We start from the raw sequence: 24295 nt of genomic DNA, 5'->3' as shown, positions 1-24295 counted from the left end.
TGCTGCAGAGCCCCTGTGCACCATCTGAGGAGCCAGGGCGGGTCAGCAAGGTGAAACCTGTTGGTGGCATCTCAGGTGCCCAGACTGCAGGGACTTCTGAGCCCTACGGCACACCAGGGACCCCCTTCAGGACCTAGGAGCAGGCTGCTCTCCACAAGCCTGGGCCCGCCTGGCTGCCCCAAGGCTGGGCTACCAACAGTCCCACACAGCTCTAACCTGGCCCGGAGCCACCAGAGGAGGGACCCCTCCCCACCATGGGGACTGCAGCTCCTCATACCCACACTGCTCACCGCCCAAAGGGACCCAAGTAACAGGGAAAGGTGCTCTGGCCTAGCTCCTCGGATGGCTCAGGACTCTTCTAAAGCCGGTGAGCGGGGGAGCAGCAGCGGAGGACGAACACGCACCAAGTGCCTGCCAGCCACACGTAAGGCACCATGTGGGTCACTTCACCCAGGACCTCTCCTACGGTCCTCGAAACACACACTCAATGTAAACCCACTTCACACGCGAGGAGACTGCAGCCAGACGAAGGACAGTAATTCTAAGGGACAGCTGAGATGACGCCTTAGGTTTGCCTGATTTCAAAGCCCTTATTTACGTTAAAATTCAGTTTTTAACCGGGGCTGTTCTTTCATGATCACACCATAGTTCGCGTATCTCAACCTTAAAAAGTACTGCTCACAGAGCTGGGGGTTTAGCTCAGCGGCATAAGCGGCTGCCTTGCAAGCAGGCAGTCGTGAGTTCGATCCCCGATACCAATAAAAAAAGAAAAAGAAAACGACAAAAAAAAAAAAGTACTGCTCACAGGAAAACCAGTGATCACCAACCCACGGCAGCTCAGAAAAATGCTCCTCGGAGGTGATCACCAGGCCACCTGCAGTCACAGCCGCAGGCCTAGAGAGTGTGGCCCCCACACTGCAGAGCTGGGACAGACAGGCACCTCAGCCTCCAGCGGCACGCACAGCCCGTACGGGGGCCACGCTGGGGGTCCTGGCTACATGAAGGCAGACTTCCTCGTGCAGGGAACCTCTGGGGGTAAACCCCTAATTCTGGGGTGCTGACATCGCCCACAGCCTAGAGTAGGGGCCACCAGCTAACGACAGCGGCTGTCTCTCTGGGCAGGGCACTGATGCTCAGGCTGGCGCCAGAAGCAGGGAGGGAAGGTGACTTCGGGGTGACTATAGAAACCTTGCCACCGGACTGTGGTCCACGGGCTCAGCCTGCAGCTATTCAAGAAATTCCCTTGGAACTGGAACCAGAACCGGGACACACTCGGGCCCCTGAAGTGTGACCTCCTTCTCATCCATCACAGCCAGGCGTTTGAACTTTCACTTTCGCTAGGACCACAGCACTTTCCTCCCCTGCTGAGAATATCTGGCTTCCACAGAACCCTGCAGGGCATCCTCACACAGCCCAGGAAACTTAAGAGACTCCGTGAAAGTCCCCACACTTCTAACAAATCCGCCACCACTCCAGCCAGTCACCAAGGCCAGTTTCCTAAAAAGGGAGACAGGCCTGGCCTGCCAGCTCTGGCCTCCTGGTGTGCAGATGGCCTGTGCCTTCTAGCACTCGGAACTCCCCCGAGGTAGTGGGGAAAGGACCACTTCCAGTGTGTGACTTAGGAAATCCAGCCACCAAGAGCTAAAGCTTTAAAAAGGCTTTTGCCAACACTCCTAGGGCTGCCGATCGTCTAAACACAAAGGCTCCAGGAAGAGGAGGCGGCGGCAGTCACCATGAGAGGTCAGGACAGCTGGTGACCAGTTGGGCTCACAGATTTCACACCTCAGGCTTAAACTTGCTTTCTGTCACCCCGAGGCAAGCTGGGTGGTGTCCTAGAGGGAACTGCCTTGGCTGGGAGCTGAGGCTGCGGGGCACAGGGGACTTACTGGAGTTTCTGGAGAGCTGGGCATCGCTGCTGGACTTGATGACCTTGTAGCTGGCGGGGACTTCGGACGTCGTGGACTGGGACCGTTCGGGCTTTACTCGGAGCTTGCTGTGGTTTTCCAGGACCTGGGCTGCAGTTGCCAAGGCAACTTTTGAGTTCAGAGTTTGGAAAGAAGGTGAGGAAAAGTCCTCTTCCTCGTCATCGCCAATGTCCCAAGCGTCGCTGGTGTTCCGGGCAAACTCGTGAAAGCTGGAGGCCTTCTTACTCTTCAGAGGAACTGTGTTCGCCTTGGACCGTTCTTTAATGAAACTTGGAGAAAGGAGAAACCGTTATACAGGATGACTGGGCACGTCTGACCGCCTCAGCCAGTAAGCCATTCCACAACAACAACATAATAAACCACCCCACACCGGTCCTTACCTTCCTCCCGCAGCATCCAGACCACACACAGAGGTAGCACAGACCACGTCCCCACACATCCCGGGTGCACCTCTGCACGCCCAGCCCCTCCCTCAGGCCGGGGCGTTTGGGCCCATGTGCTGGGAAGGGACGTACGTGCCCACTGCCAGGCCAGAGGAGGAAACGGGGTGGCTCCTCCAGGACCCGACTCTGTGGTGGTGACCAGTAGGTGTGGGAATTGGGGCCCCTTCAGTCTGGGTGTCTGAGGGACTTGAGGGGACAGGGCCCGCTCCACCCCACTCCATCCATTCAGGATGCAAAGTACAAGGAAGTGATAAACCTCTCTGTGTTCATGCACAGATTTCAGAGCAGCCGCAACATGGCAACATCACCTGCCACAACCCACGAGAAAAGGGAACAATTTCAGGTAGTTCACAGATGTGGGTTTAAGAGCCAAGTCAAACACATTCCTTTTTTCTTTCCAGTACTAGAAGTTGTACCCAGGATGAGCATCGGCCCCAGTACTTTTTATTTTAGGGACATGCTCTTGCTAAAACAGCCTGGCTAGCTTTGAACTTGCAATGCTCCTGCCTCAACCGCACGAGTAGCCTGGATTACAGGCGTGTGATGTTGCACCTGGCTAAAATACTCTTGTTGTTCTTGTTTTGACTTGAGAACCTGGGTTTTAATATTGCGCCTCCCAGCCTCCGTGCATCCTCCAGAAGGGGCACAGAAGTCTCCGCTGGCCCATGGGCTCCTGGAGGGTGCGTCAGTGATTCCCAGGTCCATGCTGTACGGCAGCACCCAATTGGGGTGGGAAATGGGGAGATGCGCTGACTTGGCACGGGCCTGGAAGGCCACGCTCTGCTCCTCACAATTCCACCCTCCCAGCACCTGCCCAGGGGTTCCCAAGGAGGTGGTGGGCCCTCAGCAGCCGGGCCACCCTGCTGGAGTCCATGCACCGGGCAGGGGCATCAGCAAGGCCAAGCTGCGCAGTGTCAAGGAACGCAAGTTGGATCAGTAGCAGGAGTAGGAACACGGTGAGAACCCCCTCCCGCTGCCACCAGGACCCCAAGCAGAGGCCCGCCAGAGCCCCAGGGCTGCCCCCCTGCAGGCAGGGTGCTCCTGGAGGCCTGGCTGGCTCCCCTGATACGCTAGTACTGGGCTCCCAAGTGGGGCTGTGTGCCCAGCTCAGCCAGCTCAGGCTGTGCCACAATGAGTCCCAGGGGACTTCCGAGGGGTGTTGGTGCTTAGAGGACTCAGCTGAGTGTAGGCCTCAGTCTCTAGGCTTCCTGGGGCCACTGGTGTCTTACAGGGGGTCCACCTGCACCTCCTCACCGAGCTTCCCCGAAGTGAGAGCCTCAGGCCAGGGCGGGACCTGATGTCAATCTCTTTAACAAGCTGGTTCTGAGGCACAAAGGTAGGTGGGCACCTGGGGTGCTCTGCCTATCCCCATGTCCAGGAGTAGGGCGCATCTGGGCCTTGGCCTGGCTCCCCTCCCTCAGCAGCCTTTCCATCCCAGGCATTTCCAGGAAAGGCCCTGGGCCAGGGGCCAGCGAGGGCCCAGAAGGAGCCTTTGCCTGCATTTCGGCCTCCATCCCACCCCTGCCGCCCCACAGCAGCCCCCAGGAGAGACGAGGATGACTGGGAGTCCAGGGGCTCTGGCCCCTCGTCCTGCTGCAACCTGACTTAACCTGTTCTTCACCAGTTCTGTGCTGCGCAGGGCCCTGTAGGTTCCTCCATGGCACAGCACTGTCCTCTTTACGGAGGAGAAATGCACCAGGAACCAATTAAAGCAGGGCAGGAGAAGCTGCACAAGCCAGGAGTATGCGATGCATTGGGAAGGGTGGCCAGGCAGGACACAGAAGTCTCCTGGTGCCCAGGCTGTCCCCTCCCTGTGGGTTCCCAGCAGTGGGATTGGAGGCTCAAGACCAGAGCCCTTTCTCTGGATTGGGTGGAGAGGAAGGGAGCTGGGAGCAGGAACAGCTGCGGGGAGAGGAGGGTACCTCTCCACGGAGTGTCTTGGAGACAGGCACAGGGTCTCTGTGCATCTTAGCCAGGGGGAGAGCAGGGGCAGGGTGGACCTCAACACAGGAAGGTAGGTGCTAAGGGGAGTGGGGACTGCTCTGGACGGCAGGCAGAGCGTGAGCTGTGATGGCCGGGCTCCTAGTGTGAGCTGCTCTGAGCTGGGCTTCTAGTGTGGCAGGACCCACTGTTCCAGCCACTCCTGCTGGCTTCACTGTGCAACCCTGGGCCCTGGCAGCTGCTGGCTCAGGGTGGGGATGGTGCTGACCCCAAAGGGGGTTTTTTTTTTTTTTTGGTACCAGGGACCAAACTCACGACCTCGCACTTGCCAGGCAGGCGCTCATGCCGTTGAGCTAAATCCCCGGCTAAAACAGTTTTTTAAAATGATGTTAAAGTCTTCTGGTAGCCTGACGGTGAGTTTGGTGCCACGATGTCTTTAAGACTCTCTATTTCTTTTTTTCTTTTTTCTTTTTTTCATTTTTATCGGTACCGGGGATCGAACTCACAACTGCCTGCTTGCAAGGCAGGTACTTATGCCGCTGAGCTAAATCCCCAGCCCCTATTTCTTTTTTTCTTAACCAAACGAGGGCAGCTGCAGGATCAAGCTATTTGTGAGCAACAAGATCTGGTTTAAAATTTAGTAAGATTGGTTTTGTTTTCACTGTGTTTATTTTTAAGATTACTTTTTTACGTGTGGTAAATGAGAATGATTTTCTATTTAGACAAGTGATAAGGTGTATTTTATTTTGGGCCGGGCCTGGCGGCACACACCTGTAACTTCAGCACTCCAAAGGCTGAGGCAGGAGGATCGTTGCAAGTTCGAGGCCAGCCTGGGCTACACAGTGAGCCCAAGGCAATCTGAACGGCATAGTGAGACCCTGTCTCAGAAAGACAAAACGGGGAGGGGGTTTGGGAAGCCACTCAGGTGAAGAATGTCCCTGGGCTCAACCCTCAGTACTAGCAAAAAGGAAAAGGAAGGAAAGCACTAAAGCCTCACACAGAGAAAAGGAAAATACACCAGACAAAACCAAGAAGAGCACAGAGTCCAAGGACATGGCTCATGCAGGGTGGAAACAAGCTCCCACCCGCTACCACTCTTCATCCAGCACATTAGCAACAATTCAGAGTGCTGAGCAGGCAGAGGGAACCCAGCTTTCCAATACTGCGGGAGCAGGGCGTGCAGCCCTCCCAAAAGCAACCCTGCACCATTCACGAGCCTTAGAATGGTTCGCAGTTTCCAACCATTAAAAAAAAAAAACTCCTTCTAGTCAGGTGCGGTGGTGCACACCTGTAATCCAGGTACCCAGGAGGCTGAGGCAGGAAGATTGCCAGTTCAAGGCCAGCCTGAGCTACACAGAGATTCTGTCTCAAAAAGAAAGGGAAAGAAAAGAAAGTTGCCACTGTTACTTATTTTGGGTAAAAACTGCAAAAAAAGTAAACATCTAGAAATTAGAAATGATCACATAAATTATAGCTACCCTGAGGAATGTTAGCTGCTAAAAACCCTGTTCTGTTGGATCCGGCTGAGTCACCCCTGGGTGCATTTGGAAAGATCTGAAGATATGGACCATGGCGATCCACGTTTATGGCAGGCTAATTCACAGCAGCTACACTCGGGGAGCAGCCTCAAGGCCTGGCCACATAAACACGCTGGTAAACAACTCGGCCATGAAAAGGAAGCAGTCATGTGGCCTGCAGAAATGGATGGAACCAGACACCATCACACCAAGTGAAGTCCGTCAGACATGGAAAGTCAAATATTTATTGCATGGTTTCCAGTGCTTAGGAGGCTGAGGCAGGAGGAATGCCATGGGTTCGAGGCCAGCCTGGGCCACCCAGTAAGTCCAAGGCTAACCTGGACTACAGACCAAGACCCTATTTCAAAAAAAACAAGAGCACACCAACACCGGCAATTCCGAGGACTTTTAAACTAAGAGTCAAGAAGCTGAGCTTCAGGACTGGGAGTACGGCTAGGCAGGGAAGCGCCTGCCCACATGCATGGCCCCTGGGTTCTGTCCCACAAACAGCATGAACAAACCCTGAGGCATCCATAGAGTGGTACCTGCTGCATTTTCCTTTATACTCTTCCATGCATTTAAATATTTCATGTGAGACAAGCTCTGGCTATGCAGTCCAGGCTGGCTCTGCACACACAGCAGCCCTCCTGCCTCAGCCTCCAAATGGTGAGATTACAAGTGTGCGCCACCACACCCAGCTTTATTCTGTTTGAAGCCGATGACAGTTTGACATAACTGAAATAGACTAAGAACAGAAGCCACTGTGGTGGCCCTGCCCAGGACCCGAGCACTCTCAGAGATGGTGTAGCTGGAGACCACGTGCAAGCTCGGCCTGGACAACTCAGGGAGCCCCTGTCTCAAACTGGAAGGGAGCTGGAGACGCGGCTCAGCGCGAAGGCCCCAGGTTCGACCCCCAGTACCAAAGGGAAATGGAATTTACTCGGCTGACGACAGGCAGAAGGAAGCTGGACTGAACATTCCGACACCACCAGGAAGAGGACGGCCAGGAGGTGACCTGTGTCTGCAACAGAGATATGAGACTCAAAGAGACCGCGCTGAGACTCCAGGAAAGGTTCCAGGGACACCTGCCAAGTCCACGGGACCAAAACGGCAGCTCTGTGCGGAGGGAAGAGGCTTCAGGAAGGTGGAGGGGGGCCAGAGGGTGGGAGTCCAGGGAGGAGCAGGTGGTGAGGGGCAAGGGCGAGGCGGGGAGGGGCCCACACCTGGGTCCCCGATACTCAGAGGCTGAGGCGGGAGAAAAGAAGCGAGGGAGGGGAAGCAAAGAATAAGGAAAAAGAAGATCCCGTGGGTCAGCAGAGAAAGCTACAGACCGAGGACCACAGAGAGCAGCCCGGGGTGTGTGCAGACCAGAGCTAGGTGCAGCCCGCTGGCCCTCTCCGGGCCCTTCTCCTCCCCTGCTCGTGAACAGGGGTGAGGGGGGTGAAGGGGGACTCAATGCTCCAGCTCACAGCTGTGAGGTCACGGGGGTGGCTCCCATCAGGCCTGCAGGCAGGCATGGGCTGCACACCACACACAGCCGGCCCCTCGCCCTGCAGGCACACCAGCACCTCACCCTAAGGGTCAGGCCTGGAAACAGCCTCATCCAGGGAAACGTCTCCCCGTCCTCAGCGGTTACCCCAGGAGCCAATCCGGTGACTCTAGGTGGGGTGCTGCCAAGCGGGGCTCTGCTGCCTCCTTTAACTCGGAGACTTAAGCAACTGCCGCAGGCCATGGCGCTAGCGAGTGGCAAAGAAAATGAGACACCAGCGGTGAGGTGACCAAAAACTCAGACTCATGATACACTGCTCTTCTGGATGAGACCTGGTGCAGCGGCCACAGGCTGTCCTGGTGAGGAACACAGCCGCTCAAATATCTGGCTAGCAGCATTCTGGGAGGCTGAGGCAGGAGGATAGCAATTAGAGCCCAGCCTGGGCAACTTAAGGATTTAGCAAGACCCTCTCTCAATAAAAAATAAATAACATAAGAAGGGCTGGGGATGTAACATGTAACCCAGTGTACAGGCCCCAGGTTCAAGCACACTATTGGAAATTTTTTAAAAAATCATTCCATAATCTGATAAAACTAAACTCTTTTACTGACATGGTTGTACAACTTACTATTTCAGTTTTGTTTTTAGAGACGGAGTCTCACTGTGTAGCCCAGGCAGGCCTTGAACACACATTGATCCTCCTGCCTCAGCCTCCTGAATGCTGGGATTACAGAGGCATGCCACCACCCAGCTATTTTTGACTACGTAATATTTGTACAGATTTGTGAAGATGTTTAGTAGCATTTTCAGCAAAATGATTAATACTATTTAGTTTTTGTTTTGTTTTGTTTTGAGATAAGATCTTGCTATATAGAGTAAGACTTGTTTTGAACTTACTGTGTACCCAGGCTGGCCTCCAACTGGTGGTGACCCTCCTGTCTCAGCCTCTAGTGTTGGAATTACAGGAATGTGCTACCACACACAGCTAATACTATTTAGTAAGATGTGGGAAGCCGCCTATGAATGGCGCCCATTTCCTGCTTCCGGGTTCTTCCCGGCCTGAACAAGCCCGCCAAATTGTCATATCTGCCCAGTTACCCGTGACGCTAGCCTATCAGCTTGTTAGGCGCGCTTCTCTGTGATTGGATACTGCTTCCCTTTATAAGAGGTTGTTCCTGCCCCCAACGGCGGAAGAGGAAGCAACACCGAGGGTGGCGGACCTTGTCAGGTCCGGTTCGCTGTACGTAATAAAGTTTGAGAGCTGATCCTGCTCGAGTTTGGTCTCCTGTCTCCCGAGGCTCCGGTCATCTGGTGGCCCCCGTACGGGGAATAAAAGACTCAGCGACGTGCCTCTTCGGCCGGGAGGTGCGATTGCTGTTGCCTGCGGTACGACGGAGGACCTGGCCCAATAACAACGGAAGGCCGCGAGCACCTCTTCTCTTCACCCTGATCAGCTACGTGAGATACAGCGGTTCCCGGGACAGGTGAGTACTGGGTCACCTGGGTTGGGTGGACGCACCTAACAGATTTTGAGCGCCACACGAGTGGACGCCGGTTTTTTTTTCTTTTCTTTTCCCTTTGCATCTGTTTTGCTTTCGCTTCGCTAATACAGCCCGACAGGCTTTTGAGCTCGATCGGAATGCTCAGAGGAGCCCGGAGCCACTGCCGATTGTGGGTCTCCGGAGGACCCTCAGGGCTCTAATTCTGATTCAGATTCGGAAGGCTCAGAAGAGGAGGTCGTCTTTGCTAAGCATGACCCTCCTACACCGTTAAAAGAGGAACTTAGGGCTCGGGAAGATAAAAAGGGGAACCAAACACCACCCTGCCCGAGCTACTCCGCCTTACGGGAAGAGCTTAAGCCCTTCCGCCCTTTGGCAAGTTCGCGACCCAGGGTCGCTCCCTTCAGGGCGCCAGGCCCCACTGCACGCCGTGGCCGGAAGAGGAGTTGCTCCCTGGGCTGCCACCACAACCTATGGCACCGCCCTGGTTAGAGGGAGAGCTACTTCCTGGGTTGCCTTCTGCGCCCCCATCTGGGGAGGGAGGAGGACGTTCCTTCCACCAGAGGGTATGGTCGCGGCTTCCCTTTGAGTGTTCCGGTCTCCATGCATTCCCGGTACAAGTAGGAGGCAGGGGAGGAGGAGGATATTATGAGCCCTTAGAAATTAAACAACTTAAAGCTATCAAGGACACAGTTTCAGCTTATGGGCCCAATGCGCCATTTACCATGGCGCTTTTAGAGGCATTGGCAGGTCTGCTTTTAACTCCTGGAGATTGGACCCAGCTGGCACGCGCCTGCCTCTCCCCCGGACAATATTTAGATTGGAAGTCCTGGAATGAGGAATTCTGTGTGGAGCAGGCGGCAGCCAACAGGGAAAATAACCAGAGAGAGTGGAACAGGGATATGCTATTAGGGCGAGGAGCCTTTGAGGAAGATCAAACTCAATACCCTCGCCAGGTTTATGAACAAATTAGCCGCTGTGGCCTCCAGGCCTGGAGACGGCTGGCTGGAAAGGGAGAACATACGGGTCACCTTACAAAAATTATACAAGGGCAGGGAGAGCCATTTTCAGACTTTGTGGCCCGCATGCTTGAGGCCGCTAACAGGATTTTTCCAGATGCTGAGGCGGCTCACCCTCTCATAAAACAATTGATTTTTGAACAGTGCACTAAGGAGTGCCGTGATGTCCTAAGAACTAACAAAAATAGGTCCTTAGAAGAGTGGACACGCCTGTGCCGTGAATTGGGTGGCCACGGCCTAACGCCCAAGGGAAGAATATCATTGGCACTCTTTACCATAAATTTTCTCAATTTAAACCACAATAATCATTCCCCTGCCATGGAACATAGCAATCCGTCCCCAACCGACAAAGGGCTGGTTAGATGGAAAGATGTCCTTACAGGACAATGGATGGGCCCGGATCCAGTGATTAGCTGGACCCGAGGTGCGGTTTGTGTCTTCCCACAGGAACCAGGCTGCGAACCGCTGTGGGTCCCGGAAAGATTGACGTGAGCAGTAAACTCCCCACCAGTTCCTGATAAAGCACAGGAGGATAAGCCCGTGGACACAAGTCAACTCGACCCTTCTGGGACCGACGCTCAGCGCCCGAGACCATCTACAAACTAAAATGTCTGGTTTGGAGCTTTTTCTATTCTGTGGGTTCCTATTAATCATGCTCAGATTCCACAGAACCACCACAATATCTTTGGGGTCCTTGGCACCACCCGCCCACATTGGCACCTTTTTCGGTGGCCTCGCCCGCCTCACCCAGGGTTTACACCATCAATCAAACAGTCCTTGATTATGACCCACCCGCTTAACTCCGGTCGACCCTCCATTTCTCTTCCTTCTGTCCCACGATTACCTCTTTTTGGATCCTAATTGCCATGGCTATCCTAGTAGGGCTTGTGGTTATTAAATGCTTGTTAGATCGCCTCATACAAACTCAGCAGCAGGTTAAGATCACAGCTATGGCAGCCATGCAAATGGCAGCAGGTGGCCCATCAGGCCAGCAGGCCGCCACATATCTCCTTCACATTGCAGAACATCAGCTATAAGAGCTGAGTGGGCAAGCCAATGACGGGTAAGACGGGAAAAGCCCTCCCGGTCAACCTAAGACAGGCTCCACTCAGATATACATGGCCTATAAGGCCAGGGGTCCCTTCTGGAGTCAAATTATTGGCATTGAGATGCGAGACCAAGGGTACTGCAGTGCCATCCGCCCCAAAGGTTGGGGGGAAGGCAGGAATGAATGTCTATATGCATCCAGGTTCGGTTCACAAAAGCCTGGCCCTGCGAAAAAATGAACCACTCACCTTGAGCATGGTCCTGGCGCAAGGATATGCACAAAACAGGGTGATGCACAGCAGGGTATAGACCTCTACATTCTCTCATGCCTCGGCCTACAAGGTAGGCCCACTCCTAGGTGTCTAACAGCAACAAGGTCATACACACCTTGGAGGGACCCACAGACCATCCTATTTTAATAAATAAAAAAGGGGGAGATGTGGGAAGCCGCCTATGAATGGCGCCCATTTCCTGCTTCCGGGTTCTTCCTGGCCTGAACAAGCCCGCCAAATTGTCATATCTGCCCAGTTACCCGTGACGCTAGCCTATCAGCTTGTTAGGCGCGCTTCTCTGTGATTGGATACTGCTTCCCCTTATAAGAGGTTGTTCCTGCCCCCCAACGGCGGAAGAGGAAGCAACACCGAGGGTGGCGGACCTTGTCAGGTCCGGTTCGCTGTACGTAATAAAGTTTGAGAGCTGATCCTGCTCGAGTTTGGTCTCCTGTCTCCCGCGGCTCCGGTCAGTAAGAGATGTGAAGCAATGGGAGAAGTTAAGCAACATTCAAACAGACTAGTTATTTAGTAACTAGTGCGGCTCCGGCTCCGGGAGAACTAGTTCTCTAACTTAGAGGTCAGATTATATCATACTTTACATCAATTAAGAAGCCGATCATTCCACTGAGTGGCCAAGAGGGCAGCTCGCAACCAGACCAGTTTTATCAGAGTGGTAAAAATGATTGCAGGCGATGTTCTAATAGTAATAATCCGGCACACTGAAGTCAATATATACAGGCTCCTAATGACTTACGGCGCCCGCGCCCTTCGATAATTGAGGACCAACGACCAGGCCTCCGCCATGACAGGGATCAGCTGCCTGGTAATTAACGATGGGACCAAGTGGAACAATAATCATGTAGTAGCGACAGCAATAAAAATGTCCCAAGGCACTAACATAAGGGCAATAAATACTTTACAGCAGCAATCTAGAACTGCAAAATGGTCTGGGGCAGAGCGAGACGCTGTGAAGCATTAATACCAAACCCCTGCACACGTGAGAGAGGGCAGGATTAATTCCAGGAAAAACCCCTCCCCGCCCACCAAGCTCATGATGTCGCCTCCGGCAAGTGCAGCTGTCACAACAATGGGGAGAGGCCGGCCAGTCTGCAACAGGTGAGGAAACCAGACAGGTACCTTGGCTGTTTGCACCATGAGACATTTCTGAAGATGCATCCTGAAAGCAGAGAGCAGGGCAACCTTGGCGGAGGATGGGGGCAGACAAAGGACATGGGATGGGAGCCCACTGGCTGCTCAGCGGTGGGCCGGGGGATCCATATGTTAACTACGTGTGCACCGAGTGCACCCATAAAGTGTGCTAGGAGGGATCTCTCTGCAGTCAGCAAAGAGACTGGGATCAGAATGCTTCTGCCACCAAGTATTTCAAGCTTCTGATGCTTAAATAATAAAGACCACGACATCAGAACCATGGCAAGGGCGTCACACAGCCTGGGTCTGTCCCTCGGGATCCCGGTGAGCTGCAACTCACTTTGCTGTAACCACAGTCAAAACCAAGGCGAACTGGGTGTAGGGTTCACACCTCTAATTCCAGTGCTCGAGAGGCTGAGGCGGGAGGATCCTGCATCTCAGATCAGCCCATAGGCCTGTCTCCAAGGAAAGAAAAAGCCAGAAAGAGGCAGCGGCTGCTAAACGGATGGAATGAGCGGAGAAAAGCAAATCTCTCCACAAGGCCTGCCTCGGAGGTCCTTTGTCCTGCCATCAGAACCAGGGAGGCAGGCGCCCGATCATGTCACATGTCACAGGGATTACCAAGGGTCTGTGAGAAACTGCCCAGCTCCTGTGCAAGGCGAGGGCAGGGCCCGGGGACTGTCCAGCAGACCAGAGTCTCCACTCAGCAGACCCGAGGACGTGGGGCCAGGACATGACTGGGTCAGGAGTGCTGCTTGGCCAGCACAGGTGGAGGAGCCCTGGGTTCAGTCCCTAGTACCACAAAGAAAACAAGAGGCCGGAACACAGTGCATTCTGTGAGTCAGGTTTGCATGTGAAGCGTCCCCCAAAGCCTCATAGATTGAGGCTCTGGGTCCCATGCTGGGGTGTGCCGGGGGGAGGGGGGCAGGCTGATGGCCGGGCTCCCACCTTCATCCCTGGACCAAGGGCCCTTTCCTCCTCTCTACTCTCCAGCTGCGGACAGTAAGAACCTTTCCTGGGCCACCCTTTGCGCCATGGTGCTTTTCTGCCCCACCACAGCCTAAAGGTAGAGCTGACCATGGACTGGAGCCTCTGACACCCTGAGCCAAGGTGACCCTCAGCCTCCTTTAGGGCTTTTCTTGGGTACCCGGCCACAGTGACAAACAGCTGATTAACACACTACGTAAGGGCTGCTTCCCACCCATATCACACAAGGGGCTCCCTTGAGGAGGGCTAACCCGAGGTGCGTACCAAGGAGCCTGTTGTTTAAGTAGAGAAGCTTTTCATCCCTTCATTCTGTAATCAGTGCCCATTCCTCAGCGCCCACTACGTGCCATGCGCTCTTCTGGGTGCTAAGGGACGAAGTGGTCAGCAAAACAAGGTCCCCCAGCCAAGCAGGCTGACGCGGCCTGTAATCCCAGACACTGGGCAGGCTGAGGCCTTGAGCCCAGGAGTTGAAGGCAAATCTGGGCAACACGATGGGAACCATATCAATAAGGAAAAATGTCCTGACTTACTTTTTGCTGAGTCGAGGATCCAAAGGAGGATGTTGTGCTCCATACACAGGCTGGATACTAAAAGTGAGAGAAAAGAAAGGAGCCAGTCATTAGGAAATAGAATGGGCCTGCTGAGTACCATCCGGCTACAAAACTGGATGGAACCTTGGGGAAGAAGTCACCTCCAGGAATGGCTCCATCCAAGCCACACCCCCAGCAAGCTGCCCTTGGAAGAAAGGGTCCCATAATGTTCCATTTCCCCAGGGCACTGCTCGTGCCCTTACCAGGCTCTTAGGTACTCTGTAAACAAACCACTACACAACCTACTAGAGAAACACAAACTCTGAGAAGCAAATGATACTATTTGAATATGTTTTAAAAGTTTCCTAGGCAGGCTGGGGATTTAGCTCAGCGGCGTAAGCGCCTGCCTTGCAAGCAGGCAGTCGTGAGTTCGATCCCTGGTACCGATAAAAACAACAAAAAAAAAGTTTCCTAGGCAGGGCTGGGGATTTAGCTCAGTGGCATAAGCACCTGCTTGGCAAGCCCGAGGTCATGAGTTCGATTCGATCCCCAATACCAAAAACAAAGTTTCCTAGGCAGAGTCAAAAGGCAAAAAGAAATAAGACTGAAAAAAACTTTTAGGAAAGGTTTGGCTTAGAGAAAGAAGACTCAGACACATTGAAATTAAAGCACAAACAACCAGAATAACCCATAGGGGCCACTGATTTGCACTATAGCATTTATAAATACCCTAAGACGAGTATACAAACTCTCCAAGGCCACGAGCCATTTTCTTTTTTTGAGAAAGTCTTGCTATGCAGTTCAGGCCAGCCTTGAACTCTCAGTGATCTTTGTGCCTCACCTCACAGGCTGGTGCCACCACACCCAGCTGCCATCATTTTGGTAAAACATAAAATCAGGGGGAAATGAGGCAGGGAGATCTCAACAGACCAGTTAGGTTAGTTGACTGGCCAGAAAATTAAGACACTCCTTAGATCTCCGGAAAGAGTGTGCCACCTGCCAGTAGTCCGTGCAGAGCAAAAGCAAACCTAATTATGCAGGCTTTCAGGCCAGGCCTGGCAATTACCCATGAAGGGAATCTCCACACCGCAGCCAACAGCTACCTTTTACAGGTGTCAGCCTGGCTGCTGGTGCACCTGGGAGGGGAAGCTAAATGAGGGCCCTCTGCAGACCGATCAGAGCCCAGACTGGATTTGTTAACATATTCCTCAAACAAGCCCCGGTGGCTCTGAACCTGGAACACTGTGTAACAGCCCAGCTTACTCCCTCTCAAAATAAACAGGCAAAAAGTTAGAAAAGGAAGGGAAACGGAGGTGACCAGAGACTGAAGGAGCCCGAGGAGCGAGGCGCCCCAGGCCCTGAGGGTCACTGTTCGCCCCTCAGCCCAGGCCTCCCACTTGCCTGCACAAAACTCAGTTGCGGGAGGGCAGACAGCACCACCTCTCAGACGCACACCGCCACTGAGTCAGGCCAGGCTCTTGCCTTCCGTGGGCCACCTTCCCATTTCTCGCATCTCTTTCCAAAGCTGCAACACTGCCTTCAAATTCTACACTCCCAGTGTGGCTCTTCCTGTCCTGCATCCAATCCACTGGCCTGCACCCTCTGAGACCCTCACGAATATAAATCAGCACTTACGTATTTTTTAATAAGCTATACTTTTTAAAATGAACTAGATTTGGGTAGCACTATAACAAATGCTCAGATAGGTGCTCAACGCCTAGTTTAAAAATAAGACCTGAAGCTGTGTGTGGTGCCGCACACTTGTAATCCCAGCACTTGAGAGGCTGAGGCAGGAGGGTCATTGTGAGTTCAAGACCAGCCTGGGCTACAAAGAGCTCTAGGCCAGCCTAGACTGCATAAGGAGATCCTGTCTCAAAAAGACAAAACCAAATTTTTTTAAATACATAAATAGAAAATAAAAATAAGACTTGAGGTCAGGTGCGGTAGCACACACCTGTGATCCCAGCACTCAGAAGGCTGAGCCAGAGGATCGCAGTGAGTTCAAACCCAGCCTACGCTACATAGCATGACCCTGTCTCAAAAGAAAAGTACCTGTTCTATTGAAAGGAGCATTTCCATGTGTATAACCCTAAACAATACATATGTCTTATACTTTAAAACCTTTATGTAAATATCATCTGCACTGATTTGACTGTAAATCATTTTGCTATTTTAAATACTACTTCAAGATTGGCTATCTGATCTTTAACAAAAGGTGTGGTTTGTTTGTTTGTTTTTGAGCCAGGATCTTGCAGCAGTCTAGGCTGCTCTTGAACTCACTATGTTGCCCCAACTGGCCTTGAACTTGTGGCGATACTCCTGCCTCAGCCTCCCACGTGCTGGGATTACAGGAGTGAGCCACCAGGTGCGGCCAGCTTTTATTCTATCTTTACTTGGATTGACACTCGGTGAGTGTGGGGTTCTATGGGGTACAGTGTAGCATCTCACTGCCCACAAAGCCATCGATACTGTGGTTGGCTGCATTGCTAGTCAAACCCAGGCCTCAAGCAGGACAGGGAAACACTCTCCCCGCAGTTCCACCCGGCTCCCTGCACCTTTTCCCGCTTCTCAATTTTTCAGCTCAGCAAACTGTGTACACCCAGCATTACTTTTCGGGGTTCTGAATACAGAAGTAACATATGCTTAGGGGGAAAACCTGGAAAGTCGATTTCACACAGCGTCCCCACCAGGGAAAGCTGCAGGCCACGCACATTTCCCGCTTCTGGGAAGCTGTGTCTTTTTCTGCAGCGCCGGGCCACCTGGCAGAGAGTGTCACGCTGCGAGAGTGACTACAAAGCCCAGGCTGTGGCGAGGCCAACTCCCACCACGCCAGACTGGTGGCCACACAGCCACCCTGAGCCAGCTGCCTTGGAGAGGATAGGCTCTGTGGGACGTCCTGCCTCCCGAACGTCCTGCTCTGTTGTGACAGCCAAAACCTGGGCCGGAAACATCAACAGGTGTTTGGCGCGGACAGGGGAGCTAAAGCAAACACAAGAGCAGAGCTGTCCGGTTTAAAGCCAGGCGAGCTGGCAACAGATTTAGGTTCACGCTTGCATGTGGAAGGCTGCCAGGGCTGGGGCTCTGCTTGCTCTCAGCGATAATTAAGCAACTTCCAGTCGATTATGGTCTCCGTGAGGACACCTCCGAGCCAAGGCGAGGCTGCCATGCGCCTGCCCAGACAGGCTGGGCCCGTCACACTGAGGAGTCTACTATCAGATTCAGCCTCGAGGTGACCAACGACAGAGGTGGTGTCAGCTGAACACATCCGAGGGCCTAAGTCCCTCAAATCAGCCACTTTCCTCAACTTTTTTTTTCTTTTTTTTTCTGGCTGCCCCCAGGGTGGAGCCCAGGACCCTAGCACACACTAGGCAAGTGCTCTGCCACTACACCTGTCAATTTCTCTTAATTAATAAGACTTTTTTGGTAATAAACAGTTTGAGCCCAGGCCTGGAGACCCAGCCCATGATCCCAGTACTCTGGGTGGCTGAGGCAGGAGGATCTCAAGTTTGAGCCCACACTGGGCAACTGCACAAGACCCTGGCTCAAATTTAAAAACTAAAAAGGGATGGAGGTAAGTTCAGGGCAAAGGCCCTGGGATCAATCCCAGAACCAGAAAATACTCCCACAGCCACCACTGCTGCTACTACTACACACAACAACACAAATCACTGTGCTCCTAGCAAGAAAAAAGAGGAAGAGCCAGGCTGCCTCTGCTTATATGTGTCTCACCGGAAGTCCCCCCACTGCATGAGCTGCAAAACCTGCGTGTTTTAAGCCCAGCAGACAGAGACTGAAGAAGGGCGGCAGTACTGGGAAGAGCACTGGACCCCACGGCTTGGGCCAGGCCAGGCCCTGACTGGCCCGGCCTCAGCTCAGCAATCGTGGCCTCCCAAGGCTCGAGTTGTTTGATTGCACAACACTGCCATGCTCCCGAGCCAGCCAGTGGCTACTTCCCAATGAGCAAAGGATACCCCGCTTTGGGGTGCCCGCAGGCCCACGCCTGTGCCGGCCACGCAGACGCGCTGGAGAGAAGAGGAGGTGCTTTCACGCTCAGCTTCAGGACCCACGGGAGCCCTGAGGAGATGGGGCAGGAAGTAGTTAAGTCCTTCACCCTAAAACCTGGCTTTTGCCGGATGAGGCTGAACTCCCACTGTAACCCCAGCACTGGGAAGGCTGAGGCAGGAGAACTGAGAGTTTGAGGGCGGCCTGTGCAAAATAGCAAACCCTGTTCTAAAAAAGGCCCAGTGTAGTGGCGCACACTTGTAACGCGGGCACTGGGGAGGCTGAGGCGCGCTGGGAGTTTATTTTGGCTTTTCTCCAGAGACACCACCATGCCCACCTGGTCCTGTCCCTTAAATCAGGACCTCGGAGGTGACAGCTACTTGGGTCCTCTCTTCTCTCACTCCCTGAAGTGAATGATTTACCAACCCTACCTCCCCGACCCCCCACCCCCACTTCCGCCTGCACCAGCACTGGCCTTCTCTCCAGCCAGGGTTTCCAGGACAGAGCCAGTGCCACCTGGTCGCTTCCCACAAGCACTTGTGCGGCGTTGCAGGGGGTCTGGGTGTTGGAGGTACTACGATGTGTGTAGAAGGCTGTTTGTCCCAATCAGTGGTGGCCTTCCTGGCTTGGGGTACATGTCTTACCATCCCTGGAGGTCGCCCAGCCAAGCCGTCTTCCTTGGGGCAGCAAGCAATACTGGGGGGCCCGAACCCGGGGTTCTGTGCCTTACCCACGAGAGACACCCTAGGCCAGAAGTATGTATTTTATAAACATGTATCTGGAGGAGGCACACACCAGACAGCTTGCTTTCTTGCTTTTTTTTTTTTTTTTTTCCGTCTTTTTGAGACAGTCTCGCTATGCAGTTCAGGCCAACGTTGGGCTAGCTTTACAGCCCAGGCTGGTCTCAAACTCCCTACAATCCTCCTGCCTCAGCCTCCCGAGTGCTGGGATTACAGGAGTGCACCAGCACACCCCGATATGCCCACCAGGTTTCTGTGAGCTCCCCAGCAGGACTCCTAGGGCCACGAAGAGTCCAGGCGAGGGCTGTCACACACCTGCCCAGCATGCTTCCGCTCTCAGCCCAGCTCCGAAGACCTCTCCCACAACTCAGAGTCCCCCTTCGGCGCCCTCTCCCACCACGAAGGCCAGGGCTTAGGGGATGTGGATGGGAAGCCTGCAACAAGGCTGAAGATGGTCAAGAAGGCCTAGCCGGAGGCTGCAACAGGCGTCCAGCAAGCAGGGCTCGACCTGCCTCTGAGCGGAGGGCACAGGTGCAGACAGCAAGAGAGCTGGGGCTGGGGAAGCAAGCCATCGAGGTGTTGTCCGGTCAGGATCCTTCACCTGCCGCAGGCTCCTCTCCGGGCTGCCCAGGGGGCACTGCCTGAGCCCTGCAGAGCCGCTGCCTGGCCCACACCCGCGGGCTGGGAAGCTGGTAAAGGGGTGCCGGCGATGTGCGCTCAGTGAGCCCGCGGGTGACCCACTGAGGGTTGAGATCGCTTTTAAAAATCATATCCCACGGCACTGCAGAGCCGCTGACAGACACACCCTCTCCCCGTGTCTCCATGAACCCTCAGCTCAGGACTCACCCTGGGCCTGGCACCCACTGGGGCCGCCAGCCACACCAACCAAAGCTACTGCCTCCATTTACCCTCTGGAATGGTCGGAAGGGGTGGGAGTGGGGTGGCTGGATGGCCCTGTTTTTTGGGGGTTTTTTTGTATTGGAAATCAAGCTCAGGACCTTGTGTTTGCCAGGCAGGAGCTTGTGTATGCCCCCCCCCCCTTACAGACAGAGGCTGCAGCACTGAGAGGTTAATTAGCGCCCCCAAAGTCATGCAGCTGGAACCTGGCAGAGCTGATCTAGAACTAGGCAGCAGGGGGTTCCAGCACCTGCATTCTTATCTGCGATGGCACACGCTGACCCAAACTTCAATGTATGAAGTATGTGGGGACAAGCGGCTTTTTGTTTGTTTCGGGTTTTTTTTTGAGACTGGGTCTGGTTTATTTTGGAGGCTGGCCTTGACCTTTACTAAGTATCCCAAGCTGGCCTCAAACTAATAGTGATCCTCCTGCCTCAGCCTCTCGAGTATTGGCATTCCGGGTGTGCACCAAAATGCCCAGCTATAGAGGCTCTTAGGAATAATTAGAACTTCAGAAGATGTTTCTTTCCAGCAGATTAGCACAGGCACTCACATATACTCAAAAGAACAGAAAACATCTCCACAAAAAAACCATCCCATGGGCCTCACCCCACCCCATAAGCCACCACCACCTTCAGAGGACAGGAGGCCTCTCCCCATCAGGGGAGCATCAGTGAGCCACCCCACACCTCTGTCACCTGGGGAACCTCAGATTGGAGGAACTCAGGGGCCCAATCCCCTGTACCACGGGCCAGGCAGCCATTGTAGGAAGCACCCAGGACTCAGCAACCAGCTGCTGGGGAGGAACACAGGAAGATGTCAAGACGAAGGAGCGGGGTACAATCTCAGACCCCCAGCCCACTCAGAACAAGTCCAAGAGACACAGACACAAAAGAAATTAGAAGTCACACACCTGAAATTTCTGAAATGATAGCAAGTGAAGGAAAGAGACAACTTCGTGCTCATAGTTTGATAACTTGTGCCCATCTCTGGTAGTCAGAGCAAGTATTTAGCGGAGAACAAGGAGCAACGTACAGTAACTATTGTTGATTTCCTACTGTCTGGTTTTGAAATTCAAGATCACTCTTTGTTTTGCTTTATTTTATTGTTTGGTTTTTATTCTCTTTAAAATTAAAAAAAATCCTATGAACATTCACAGGAGTATTATTCATAGTAGCCAAAAAGTGGAAAGGACCCAAATGTCCATCAGCTGATGACTGGTAAACAAACTGCGGTTTCTACATAATGAACTCTCCGCTGTGCGCTGTGCGCTGTGGACGGAAAAAAGTATTGACCCACGCTGCAGCGGGGTTGAGCGGAGAAATGTTGTCAGTAAAAGAAGCCAGGTACAAAAAGGCCTCGCACCCCTCCATTAATATGAAATGTGCACCGTAGGCAAATCCGCAGGAACAGAAAGCAGATTAACAGTTGCCAGGCTCTGGAGAAGGAGGTGAAGGGAAGCAGCTGTCTTGGAGCATACAGGACAGTTTTCCATGGTTAAAAAAAAAAAAAGGTCTGACACTGGTGGTGATGTGTGAACAAAACCATCCATACTTGAGGTAAATACACTAAGGGCCACTGAATTATACACTTTAAAGAGGTGAGGTATATAGTATGTGAATTACACGTACATTTTTTTATTTTTGGTAGTGCTACTGGGGGTTGATCGCAGGGTCCTTCCACTGAGCTGCATCCCCAGCCCTTCTTTTTGTTTTGTTTTTTTGAAACAAGATCTCACTCTGCAGTTCAGGCTGGCTTTGAACTCACTATGAAGCTCAGGCTGGCCTCAAACTTGCAGTGATCCTCCCGCCTCAGCCTCCAGAATGCTGGGATTACAGGAGTATGTCCAGTTTACATTATTTCTAAAAAGAATGATTCATTCTATACTTGGCTATGTATTTAACAGAATTCTTATTTGTCATCACCATGGTTGCTGGATCATGACCAAAGAAACTGAAAGCAGCCTGCCTTCACTTTTGATTTTTCACTTTTCACTTTGCAAAGAAAGCAAGTTTCACTTTTAGGTTGCCCTGAACCTAGAACAGGGGCATGTTGTCATTTCGCTACCCAAGAAAGTTTTTCTTCTCCAAGACTAAGTCCAGGTACACAAGTTCTATTGTTAAGGAAAGGTAACATTTATTTTATCTTTTTTTTTTTTTTTTTTTTTAAAGAGACAAAGTCTATGTAGTTCAAACTGGCCTTGAATTCACTGTATAGTCTGGGCTGGCCTCACCCTCACAACAATCCTCCTGCTTCAGCCTCCCAAGTGCAGGGATTACAGGCAAGCACTACCACGTCCAGGTAATGTTTTCTTTAAACTAGAGTACCTTCCCATCTAAAAGGACCTCAGTTTTCTGCCATAACCAGGAGCTCCTAGGGTTTTGCTGCTAAAGCACACAGCTGAACAATATCTCTTTTCAACAAGCAAGGTAATAAAAACTATTATGAATTGTGGCAGTATTCTAATCCCATAAGCATGAATGAGATAACCAGTACTGGGCTAAGGGTCTGAGAAAGTCTTTCAAATGTTTACTTGCTCCAATAATAACAGTAATCTTTATAATTACTATTTATTGAGCAGCCATAATGTGCTAAATAAACACCTTGCTAGATTCTTTATCAAGAGGTGTTTCGCTCTGTCCTGACAATAACTCTGAAGAAAGCAGTCTAACTCCTCATTTTATACGTAAGACTGGGCCTAGCCAGATGAAGGCAATTATTCGTGCTCAGTCATGAAGGTAAGAGAGCCCCAACAGTAACCAAGTCTTCCCAAACTCAAAAGTTCTCTCTTGTATCCCCCTATAGTATTCAAAATGAAAAAGAAAACCAAGGACTTAAAAAAAGTTAAAAAGATCCTTCTTCCTATGGCATAAAAGCAGTGCTGTGTTTCTTCTGCTGTTCCTTTAGTCCAACAGAAGAAATGTAGAAAACCAAAGACAGAAAATACAACCAGCAGTCGGAAGGCACCGATGAAGCCTGGTACCGTGCCGCACACCCGTGATCCCAGCACTCCAAAGGCTGGGCAGGAGGATCAATGTGAGTTCAAGGCCAGGTTGGACTACACTGCGAAACCCTGTATGAATACAGAAAGAAAAAGAGGGAGAGAGAGAGAGATAGGGGAAAGCAGGCAGGCAGGCAGGAAGAGACGGCCAGGCCAGGCCTACATCTCCTATAGGGCTTCCTGACACAGTGGTTTCCTCATTGATTCTGATTACGATCTTAGGATGTCAAAACTTCACAATCTCTCCATGGAAAACCCCAGAGAGAGAGAACAGTTAGTCCAACTGGAGGGCTCACTAGACCAGGAAGGAAAATGAATCAGATGGCAGGAAGTGGGGTGTGGGGTGCTTATCTGAAAACACAAAACATCTTTAGCACTTGAATTAACACTATAATTCCACATCACTTTCATCTGAGCTATCTTGTGCTCCCCTTTTATTTTATTTTAGGTTCTTAGTGACAGGTTCTCATTATGCAGCTCAGGCTAGCCTGGAATTCACTTATCATTAGCCTAGGCTGGCTTTGAATTTGTGATGATCTTCCTGCCTCAGCTTCCCAAGTGCTGGAATTACAGGTGTGTGCCTGGTGGCTACCTCTTTTATTTTAATGTTTTACTAAAAGCTGATTCCCACCCTATCCTCCATGTCTTACAGAATCTCAGATAAAGCATAGGTGACATCCCCTGTACTGTTTCTCTCTCACAAAAGAAATAAACGAATAAAGCACAAGGACAGAAGACTGTCCCAGAAGGAAAAAACCTAAACCAATAAGGAAAGTAACATGCATGGACAAAATCAAACATGAATTCTATCACTAAGTAGTTTGTGGCCAGCAGAAATCTAAATTCCTAACTGAAACACACTGCTTTTACTTCTCAAGCCTCTGCCCAAAGCAAACTGTAACTGTAACAACAGCACGGCTGGACCTTGCTAACAGTGTCAGAGCACACTAAGAAGGCAAGAAAAGTCAAAGAAGGCAAGAATTCGGTGTATTTGCACAAAAACAGCAGGAGAGGAAGAGCTGATTTTTGGGTGGCCAAATCCACAGAAAATGTCCAAAGATTCTGTAGCTATCCTGCAAGAATTCCTGATGGGGGAGGCCAACTCGAGATAAAGTAAGATCAGGCTAAAGAACCGCTCTCACTTTTCCCTTCTCGCATCCCTGAAGGCAGCCCTAGAGCTGCCACCATGCCCCTCGGCAGTCCAGGCAGATTCCTGCTTGCTGACCCCGGGCGCGGGGCAACCACCTATTCTGGATGAGGACCCCCGTGAACGAGAACTGTCTAAAAAGTAGGGAGCACGTCTGGGACGGGCCTCTGAGGCCAGGACCGGCACAGGCTCTTCGCTGGACCCATGACCCCGGCCGCCGGGTCTTCGGCCACCTCCCCGCCGAGGTCACCCCCCGGGACCTCCGCTCCCCGACCCGGTCTGCACCCCACACCCAGTCGTCCTCCTGCTCTCTGCTTGACAGCTGTCCTGCAGCCGCCAGGCAGCCCAACTTCCGCAGCCCGGGTCCTCCCAAAGCAGTCTTCCAGCCTCGGCGGCGCCCCAGGCCCACGGAATTTAGGGATCAGGACCCGCGAAGGTTCGGTCCAAACCCCTCTCCCTCTCGGCGTCCTGAGCTCACCTCCCCGGCAGCTTGGCGCTCCTCTTCCAAAACTGCTTGCTGTTCTCGGCGGCCATGGCTCTGGCCCGGGGAAGGCCTGGTAGTCGGGCCAGTGCGGGGTGCCCGGCCAGAGGCCCCCACAACCCCACAACCCCACAACCTGAGGGCCAACCCAGGCCGCTTCCCCGCCGCGAGTCACCCGCTCCCAGCTCCTGGGGGTGCCATCTTGGATG

At 52.6% G+C, this 24295-nt stretch overlaps 1 protein-coding gene across 9 annotated transcripts in view; it reads right to left on the bottom strand.

Annotated features, from left to right (window-relative positions):
• Tbc1d22b (TBC1 domain family member 22B) overlaps nt 1-24292 on the bottom strand; it is a 54902-nt gene extending 30610 nt beyond the window's left edge. For all 9 annotated transcript variants that reach the window (XR_010044093.1, XM_003473673.5, XM_063238953.1 and 6 more), the window contains exons 1-3: nt 24084-24292; nt 13819-13875; nt 1887-2194 (exon numbers count right to left, since the gene is read on the bottom strand). Coding sequence is in view for 8 of the 9 variants with exons in the window: in XM_003473673.5 (XP_003473721.2) it covers nt 1887-2194; nt 13819-13875; nt 24084-24139 (421 nt within the window). In the remaining variant the exon portion in view is untranslated. The remainder of the gene's footprint in view (nt 1-1886; nt 2195-13818; nt 13876-24083) is intronic.
• Between the last annotated feature and the right edge of the window lie 3 nt (nt 24293-24295).

The sequence above is a fragment of the Cavia porcellus genome, unplaced genomic scaffold (genome assembly GCF_034190915.1).
Source record: "Cavia porcellus strain 051 isolate PalLab524CR breed Dunkin Hartley unplaced genomic scaffold, mCavPor4.1 scaffold_28, whole genome shotgun sequence".
NCBI classification, from domain to species: domain Eukaryota; kingdom Metazoa; phylum Chordata; class Mammalia; order Rodentia; family Caviidae; genus Cavia; species Cavia porcellus.
This window is presented reverse-complemented; position numbering and strand designations above follow the sequence as displayed.